Source organism: Acomys russatus, chromosome 2 (genome assembly GCF_903995435.1).
Source record: "Acomys russatus chromosome 2, mAcoRus1.1, whole genome shotgun sequence".
Lineage (NCBI taxonomy): Eukaryota > Metazoa > Chordata > Mammalia > Rodentia > Muridae > Acomys > Acomys russatus.
The window spans coordinates 35827039-35837023 of record NC_067138.1 but is presented as its reverse complement, the minus strand read 5'-3'; the positions used below and the strand labels follow the sequence as shown (position 1 = coordinate 35837023).

At 43.1% G+C, this 9985-nt stretch overlaps 1 protein-coding gene across 2 annotated transcripts in view; it reads right to left on the bottom strand.

Moving 5' to 3' along the window:
- Positions 1–230: 230 nt before the first annotated feature.
- The window catches only part of Virma (vir like m6A methyltransferase associated), a 63255-nt gene continuing 53500 nt past the window's right edge, over positions 231–9985 (bottom strand). For both annotated transcript variants that reach the window (XM_051160292.1, XM_051160285.1), the window contains 5 exons: positions 8597–8693; positions 6251–6417; positions 5183–5514; positions 1074–1217; positions 231–394 (listed from right to left, as the gene is read on the bottom strand). In XM_051160292.1, coding sequence (XP_051016249.1) covers positions 240–394; positions 1074–1217; positions 5183–5514; positions 6251–6417; positions 8597–8693 — 895 coding nt within the window. In that variant the 3' untranslated portion in view covers positions 231–239. The remainder of the gene's footprint in view (positions 395–1073; positions 1218–5182; positions 5515–6250; positions 6418–8596; positions 8694–9985) is intronic.

The window sequence follows — 9985 nt, the reverse complement described above, 5'->3', positions numbered from 1 at the left end:
TTCTACCTGGAAATTTCCTAAATAAATACCATATAAAAATGGGAAAAATATATACAAACATACATACAAAGTTTGGATTTTTATTGAAATCTTGTTAAGTATCAAACAAAATCTGCTTTCTTCAGATAAAAATAGTCTCTCAGATGTCTTCAGATATACCTGCTAAGTCTAAATTGGTCCTTCAATGTCTTTTTTTTCTCATGAAATGTCCATTTACTTGGGTGTTCCTAAGACTGCATCTACCGAGTAAACGACCGTACATGGCGACCTCTCCCACTGCCTCCGCTAACAAACTTTCCTCTTGAGCCTCCACTGCCGCTATTTGTGCTAGCCCAGGATGGCCCAAGCCCCCCACGGCCTCTAGAAGCACGGTCTCGAGGACTTGGGCGGTAACCTGGAAAAGAAAAAAAACACTGTTAGTTCAAACATCCTTTCTTTTCCCACTGTCTAACTGCTTATACTTGCAAATAAGTAAGCTGTGATTTTCAAGAATTATATCCCAAATAAGACTTATTTTAGAATTGTAAAGATAGCTCCTTGGGTAAGAGCATTTGCTGCTCTTTCAGAAGACTGGATATACATGACTTCCCAGCCCTGTCAGTAATTCCAGCTTTAGGCAATCCAGTGCCTTCCTCTGCCCTCCTCAGGTACCTACCAACACACACACACACACACCCGTGCACCACCACACCCCCACACATACATGCACGCACACACACTTTAAAAAAAAAAACAACAACTCATTTTTAGAACACCCATTTAAAACCAAAGATCTGTCTGACAGGACTCCTACCTAAGACAGTGATGTAGAAAGCGGATCTATGCTTACACAATACTGCACACCGAACAGCACTGTATGATGCCACCTTTGCTACCAACACTCTGCAGTTAAAAGACACCATAACAACTGCTTGTTTTTAATATACCCCATCAGATTACAATGACAGTTAAGTTTCATTCCCTGATACAAACCTACCTGTAAAATAAGTCAACACACTAAATAAAAATAAACCACCTTGACAATTTGAAAAGAAGGAACTTCTCAGCGGGAACAAGTGGGGAGGTACATGTACCTGTAGAACTAAGTGGCCGCAATGGTGGAAGAGGACCCCTGTTAAAATTGCTCTGGCCTCCACGACTCTCATTATATGTTCCTCGAGGAGTGTTCTGAGCACTCCAACTAGAGCCTCTTGTTCCTTCCCGACGGCTGTAGTTTCCTAAATACAAACAACACAATCAAAACTGATTCCACACTTGGATTGTTCCCCTTGTTTGGGGGATTTTTGAGACAGGGTCTTGCCGTATTGTAGCCCAGACCAGCCTCAAACCTGCAGACTTCCGACCTTCCAGCTCCTGAGTGTGGAGGTTACAGGTTACTGCCACCACACACCTACTGTCCAACTGGATGACTCTTCAAGAGGGCTAAGACAGGAGCTGAAAAGTCTGCACACTAAGCAGCACTGTACAGCAGTTAAAAGCAGGGTGACTACAGTGCTGAACTATCATGGTTCAAACACTAGCTCTGCAACTTACATCCTCTTCTGTGCAGTGGGTGCTAAGACAACTACACCATGGATCTGATGCAGGAGCACTGGATGATGTTCTGAGAACGGTTCCTGATGCCCTATGTACGCAGGATTGCTGTTAGTACAAACTCTGACTGCCTTTCTGTGGTGGTGTGCATAGGGATGGCTCCCACAGACTCATGTGTTTGAAGCTTGGCCCATGGGGAGTGCCACTATTAGGAGGTGTGGACCTGTTGAAGGAAATGTGTCTCTGTGGGAACAGGTTTTGAGGGCTCCTATGCTCAACTCCACTCAGTGAGGAACACGGTCCTCTTGTGCTGCCTGTGGATCAAGCTGTAGAACTCTCAGCTCCTTCTCCAGCGCCATGTCTGCCTGCACGCTGCCATGCTTCCTGCCATGATGAGAATGGACTAAACCTCTGAACTGTAAGCCAGCCCCAGTTAAATGCTCTCCTTTATAAGAGTTGGCGAGCTGGAGAAATGGCTCAGTGGTTAAGAACACTGTCTACTCTTCCAGAAGTCCTGAGTTCAATTCCCAGCAAGCACATGGTGGCTCACAATCATCTATAATGTGATCTGATGCCTTCTCCTGGCCCTGCGGGTGTATATGCAAGAAGAATACTATATACATAATAATAAATAAATAAACCTTTGCCGGGTGGTGGTGGCACACATCTTTAATCCCAGCACTCAGCAGGCAGAGAAAGGTGGATCTCTGTGAGTTCGAGGCCAGCCTGGTCTACAAAGCAAGTGCAGGATAGTCAAGGATACACAGAGAAACCCTATCTTGAAAAACCAAAAAAAGAGTTGGCACAGTCATGGTTTCTCCTCACAGCAATGGAAACCCTAACTAAGATAGCTTCATACATACCTTCTAACTCAGGAGATATGAAAACATGTCATCAGTTTGCCAGTAAAGGACAATTTCTCCAGCACTCATGAGGTAAAGAAGGTAAGAACTCCTTGAAAACAAAGCGAATTTGAAGCCTGACTTGATTCATAAAATACATAGGGATACTTAAGACCCTGTCTCAAAGAAAATAGAGAGTGTGTGTGAAGACAGAGGAGAAGGAAAAGAAGAGGAGGGAGAGTGAGAGAGCAAAAAACAGAGGGGAAAGGGGGAAACAGGAGGAAGAGGGAGGAGGGAAGAGAGGGAGCAGAGAGCAATGACTCAGAAGCCAGTGTGTGGCATATACTGTAATTGCAGTACTTGCTGATGCAAGAGGACCACAAGTGTGAGTTGAGTCTCGCTCTACAGCAATACTTTGTGCTGGGCGTGGTGGCGCACGCCTTTAATCCCAGCACTCAGGAGGCAGAGGCAGGAGGATCGCTGTGAGTTCGAGGCTAGCCTGGTCTACAAAGTGAGTCTAGGACAGCCAAGGCTACACAGAGAAACCCTGTCTCAAAAAAACAAAAGCGAAATAAAACAAAACAGCAATACTTTGTATAAAACAACAACAAAGGAGTAATATTTATAAGTGTAATCAGTTTCTAAACTCTTAAAACAATTTTATAATAAAGCTGGACATGGTGATACACATCTGTAATCCCAGCACTTGGGGAGGCAGAAGCAGATGGATCTCTGTGAGTTCGAGGCCAGCCTGGCCTACAGAATGAGTTCCAGGACAGCCAGGGCTACACAGAGAGAAAACCAGTGCCAAAAATCCAAAAGAAACAAACAAAAACCATAAACAAATAAATAAGTTTAAATAAATTTGATATTACGAAGAAAACAGGGACTGGAGAGACGGCACAGCAGTTAAAGGGACTTGCTGTTCAATCGTAAGGACAGACTTTAAATACCAGCACCCATGTCAGGCCGCTCGTCTCTAACTCCACTTCCAATGCCTGTCTGGTCTGGACTCTGTAAGTGCGCGCGCGCACATGCATGTGTGTATATAAACACATACACAAATAATACTTGTTTTAAAAAGAAGAAAAATATATAAACCGCATAGCGGTGCATGCTGAGCACTTTTCAAGGTCAGCTCTGCCAAGAGGAAGGCAGCAGGATATGAGTTCCAGACTGGCTTCAACTACATAGCAACAGCCTGTCTCTGAAGGATTTAGAGAGAGATGGAGACAGCTCAGAGGGAGAAAGAACAGGCTACAAAATCATGAGGAACTGAGTCTGGATCCCCAATATACACAGATGCTGGGCAAGTATAGGTGACCCACTTGTAATGCCAGCACATGAGAGGCAGTGACAGGGGTCCCTAGGCCATGCTGCCTAGCTAGGCAAGCTCAATCGACAAGCCTGGGGTCCAATGAAAGTTTCTGCATCAATATATAAGGCAGAGAACAGTCAAGGAAGACAACCAATATCAACCTAGCACCGCGTATGCCTTTACCCTTAGCCCCACACATAACGGCGTATGCCTTTACCCTTAGCCACACATAACCGCGTATGCCTTTACCCTTAGCCACACACATAACGGCGTATGCCTTTACCCTTAGCCACACATAACGGCGTATGCCTTTACCCTTAGCCACACATAACGGCGTATGCCTTTACCCTTAGCCACACACATAACGGCGTATGCCTTTACCCTTAGCCACACATAACGGCGTATGCCTTTACCCTTAGCCACACATAACCGCGTATGCCTTTACCCTTAGCCACACATAACGGCGTATGCCTTTACCCTTAGCCACACACATAACCGCGTATGCCTTTACCCTTAGCCACACACATAACCACGTATGCCTTTACCCTTAGCCACACACATAACCACGTATGCCTTTACCCTTAGCCACACACATAACCGCGTATGCCTTTACCCTTAGCCACACACATAACCGCGTATGCCTTTACCCTTAGCCACACACATAACCGCGTATGCCTTTACCCTTAGCCACACATAACCGCGTATGCCTTTACCCTTAGCCACACATATATACCTATATACCATACATGAGTGGAAAAGACAAGGAAACAGGTAAGAGAAGCAAGAGGTGAACTATACAAAGCATAGGAAAATGTTGAGAGGTGTAACTGTGAAGAGGAGATACATGCATTACTCAGGAAGCATATAGAACATTCTCATTTTAAGGGCTAGAGATTGCTCAGGGCTAAATGTACTGGCTGCTCTTCTAGAGGACAGGATTCAATTCCCAGTTCCTACATGGTAGTTCATACCCCTTGTAACTCCAGTTTCAGGGGATCCAATGCCTTCTCTGGCCTTGCTGGGCAACAGGCACACATGTGGTATACAGACACACATGCAAGTAAACTACTCATACAAATAAAATACATAATGTTTTTCCAGATCGGTGTGGTGATGTATACCTTTAATCTCAGGGACCTCTAGGTTCAAAACCTTTTCTTCAGAATGAGTATCAGACCAGGCAAGGGTACACTGATGCTGCCTCAAAAAAACTTCCCAATGTAAAAAGGAAAATAGTAAAAGAAAGAAAAAAAAAAAGAAAAAAAAAGAAAAAAGGAGGAAAAAACCTCTCATAACTAAAAGTATAACACCTCAAAGAGAACTAAATAAGAAAAAGACTTGTTTTATTTTTTTTATCCCTATTCAATAGAGTACTCTGCAAATAATGATAGAGCTGGCTTAACTGTAGGAAGACAGAAGTATCTCTGAGCCCCTCCTATCTGGGGCATGTGTTTACGACTCTGCCACTCCAGCACATTAGAAAACATACCTTTCGAGGCAGGCGGAGTGAAAAACCTGTTCTGACTGTGGAAAGCGCCCCGTCCTCCCCGATTGCCTGAAAAGCCACCACGAGAAGAAATCTTCTGCGACACTTTGAGCGGCCGTTTTGGTGGTGGTATTCCATCTTGAGGAACCACTTCTTTGCTTTCAGCTGCAACGAAGTCATCCACATGCATAGACGGTGGCCTGCTCGTGTTCTGCTTTCTCTGACGAAAAATATCATGGGGCCGTATGCCCTGCCCAAATCCTCCCCGGCCCCGGCCTCTGGGTGGGGGTACAACATGGGCTCGTTTGGCAGGTTCGATGTATTCGGATTTCCCACTGTTAAGACAAAAGCACTCCATAGGAAAAGTTTTCTTCTTCAGCTTTTCAATGAAAATGCTGTAGTCCATCTTTACAATACTAGAAATGGAATTTCAATGTTTTGTGCTTCTACTACAAGAATTACTCCAGTAATAATATTTTGTATGATAATCTAACAAACTAGCTAAAAATCAAATGCTTGCTTTTGTAGGACTACAATATTTGTGTTGTTGTCATTTGAGACAGGGCTTCTCTAGATAGCCCAGACTGTCCTGGAGCTCGTTCTGTATCCCAAGCTGGCCTCAAATTCAGAGGTCTGCCTGCCTCTGCTTCCCTGAGTGCTTGGATTAAAGGTGTGCGCCAACACCACCTAGCAAGATTAACAATATTTTTTAAACAATCCAGTCTGTTTCTTGTCCAAAGGAAGAAAAGCACAGCAAGAGTTCACAAGTACCCTGGGTTCAAACCCCAGCATCAGCAGCAACAAAAAAACAATACAATTCACTGGTCACACTCTGAAATTACTCACTTTAAAAATTCTTACTACACTTATGCCAGTGAAGGTGGTGCACGCCTTCAATCTCAGCACTAGGGAGGCAGAGGCAGGCAGATCTCTGTGAGTTAGAGGTCAGCCTGGTCTATAAAGCCAGTCTAGAACAGCCAGGGCTACAGAGAAACTTGTCTCAAAAAAAAAAAAAAAAAAAAAAAAAAAAGTAACAAAACAAAGTGAGCTCTCCAGTGGGGTGACGTTTACCTTGAGGTTATGAACGTCTCGTGCTTATGCTTCCCAAGTTTAAAGCCCTTAGTTGTCTTGGTTCTTCCTGGAGATGATGGTTCTGACAAAAATGAGCGCTCCAATTCTGAGTGCAAATCAAAGTCACTACAGCACTTTTCAGAGAGCTCAATCAAGTCAACCTTTACCTGTAGTCATAAAAATAAAACACATTAAAGTCTATGTAACTTTCACTGCAGAAACTACCATTATCTACAAATTCTTGTCATTGCTCCTCAAAGCTGCAGGTCAGTAAATCTAGAAGACTGCTGTGTGACAGGGGGCTCAGGATTTATAAATTAATACTAGAATATCTAAAGAACATTTCCAAGCAATGGAAATAATGTGCCAGGCCACCTTGTGCGGTTGGCTGCCCACATGTTAGAAAAGAGTTGTGTGCTCAGATGCCTGACAGCTTGATGCATCTCATGACACAACATTCCAGCCTATGTTTAACATCAGTGACTCGAGAGTTAAAGCTGCTTATCACTGCAAGACAGTCTACTTTAAGTTTATAAAGAAAAGCTTGGCCAAGTGGTGTTAAGGTACACCTTTAACCCCAATACTAGGGAAGGCAGAGCAGGCAGATCTCTGAATTCTGGGACAGCCAGGGATACACAGAGAAGCCCTAGAATGCCACCCGCCCCCACCCCACCCCCCCACAATAGGAAAGCTTAGGTTTGTCTTGTTTTGTTTTTGTTTTTGTCAAGGTCTTTGCCTGTAGCTCAGTCTGACCTGGAAAGGACTATGTGACCCAGACTGGCTTTAAAATTACAGCAATTCTGCCTCTGTCAATTTAGTGCTGAAATTTCAAGTGTGAGCCACCACTCCCAGCTGAAAACTTCTCACACAAATATTTTAAATTGTACTGCCTAATATAGTACCTTAGCCATCAATTACATGTAAGTTGTAAGTTATTTTCTTTTTCTTTTCCTTTCTTCTTTCTTTTCTTTTCTTCTTCTTCTTCTTCTTCTTCTTTTTTTTTTTTTTTTTTGGATTTTTTTGAGACAGGGCTTCTCTGTGTAATAGCCCTTTCTGTCCTCGAACTCTCCTTTTTAGACCAGGCTGGCCTTGAACTCACAGCAATGGCGTGTGCCACCACAATCAACTAAGGTTTATTTTTCACTCTATGTGTATGAGTGCTTTACTTTCTTGTATGTGCATCCCTGGTGGTTAGGGAGGTCAGAAGAGGCCATCAGATCCCCTAGCTGGAGGTACAGGTAGTTGTGAGGTGCTATGAACTAAAGGCGAGTCCTCTACAAGAGCAACAAGTGCTCAACTGCTGAGCCTCCCGTGTGTGAGTATTTATTCTCCTGCTTCTGCCTTCCTAGGACTGAGATTATTACAGGTGTAAGCCACCATGCCTAACCAAAACGCAGTGTTGCAGTCACACTACCCAAAATTTAATTTTCCTGGCTACTGTACCAAAGAAGGAAAAATCACAGAGCATTTCTACCCCTATACAGAGTTCACTGGACAGCACAATTCTAATGAATCACTAAAAAAATTATACTAAAAAAGAATTCTTTAAGGCAATTTTAGTTGTAATTGTCTCAATCTTAAATACAAAGAAACCCATTCTTTCAACTTCATTACATATGATGAACACAAGTGTCTTTTTTTTTTTTTTTTTTTAATCTTTATTTAGTTTTATTTTATGTGCACAGGCTTGGAACTCGAGTTACAGACAGTTGTGAACTGCCATGTGGGTGCTGGGAGTTGAACCCAGGTCCTCTGGAAAAGCAGACAGTGCTCTTAACCACTGAGCCATCTCTCCAACCCACAAGTGTCTTTTGGACAAGGTTGAATAACCAAGTATTTTTCTCTGATAAAGAAAATAACCAGTACACAAGTATAGTAAGATGTGGCTAAATTCATCTATAAAAATATGCTCTGTAAAGCATAAAAGACTGTCTCTACACTTACAAACCTTTTCTGCCTTATGCAGAATACCAATTACCACCCCAGAGCAGAGGCTACACAACTCCTCTCCTTGAACTCAATGAACCAGTCTTGTCATATATGATATTCTGTGCCCTAGCAGCATAAAGAAACCAGGTCCTTCAGGACGTATGCAAGAATGTGACGTTTTCCCTTATCAGAAACTCAAAATACAAATTACTAACTAGATCAAAGTGAAACAAATAGTGTAAAAATAATGAGCTCTAGATTCCAGTAAGTGGGTGACTGTCATAGAGATAACATGAATTTGCCCTCAAATGGACCTTAAGTTTACATATTATATAAACTACTAGAATGGTACCAATACACAAAGAAACCAACAGAAACATCAGCTTTTCTAAAAGTCAGTAACAAAATCCTTTATACCAAATCTAGATCCGTGTCGATCTCTTCAGCCTGAAATGGAGTGAACCACAGAGACTTCAGCTGATCATCCATGACATCAGCTAGCACATATGCAGTCCTAGAACATGAAAAAAGGGTTTGGTCAAAACCAGAGTAAAAAAAAAAATAATTTAGGCTTATCTAAGTAATTAAAATTATTATCCTCCAGAGTAGTAATAAGATTAGCCCTTAATCCTTCAAACAGAGGCAGGTGGATCTCTGTCAGTTTGAGGCCAGACTGGTCTACAAAGTTAGTCCAAGACAGCCAGGGCTACACAGAGAAACCCTGTCTCAAGAAAAAGAAGAAGAAAAGAAGAAGAAGAAGAAGATGAAGAAGAAGAAAAAGAAGAAGAAAAGAAGAAGAAGAAGAAGAAGAAGAAGAAGAAGAAGAAGAAGAAGAAGAAGAAGAAGAAGAAGAAGAAGAAGAAGATCAGTTATCCTTAAAAACAAAAAACAACATTAAAAAAAACAAAAAACAAAACAAACAAACAAACAAACAAAAAAACAAACCCAAAGCTTCAAAAACAAGCCCACCAGGCATGGGGAGAAACCAAGGAAACGACTGCTAGTAATGTTCTGCTGCACTCATAGGTCAGTGCCTCGTCTAGCCGTCGTCAGAGAGGCTGCTTCCAGCAGCTGACGAGAGCTGCTGCAGAGACCCACAGCCAAACATTTTAGGTGGAGAGAGACCCAGGTTGGAGTCTCCATTGGGTCCCTCCCCCGTGGGGCTTTGGGGAACTCTGTGGGAGAGTTAACAAAGCTCATGGAGGCTCAGCAAGACTGAAGCAGCAATTTTGCAGAAGATCCTGCATAGGTCTGCGCTAGCTCCTCTGCTTATGTTATGGTTGCTGGAGTGTTGACAGCGGGAGCAGGGGCTGTCTCTGACTCTTTTGCCTGCTTTTGGGACTCTTTCCTCCTACTGGGTTGCTTCACCCAGGCCTGATGTGAGGGTGTATGCCTGGTCTTACTGTATCTGACTGTGGCCTGTTTGGTTAGTGACCCTGGAAGGCCTGCTCTTTCCTAGGGAAGGCGGGGTTGCTGTGAATATGAGGATGACGAGCAGTGGAGGACTGGGAGGAGTGGAGGGGGGAAAGCTGCAGCAGGATGCACTGTCTAAGAGAATTTCTAAAAATCCCACTGTAACAGACTTGGGGCTTTTAGTAAATCAAACAAAGCCTGGCTTTATTTCCAAAAATGCAGGTTGATCAATCTAAACAGAAACTGCTAATACTTAAAATTTCTAAATGTAGAGACTGTGTCATATCAGATGGTCAATCAGGCTAGTACTATAAAAGTAAAGAGATAGATACCCTCAGCTCAGGACAGTGGTTCACACCTACCATTCCAGTAGTCAGAAGGCTGAGGCAGGAG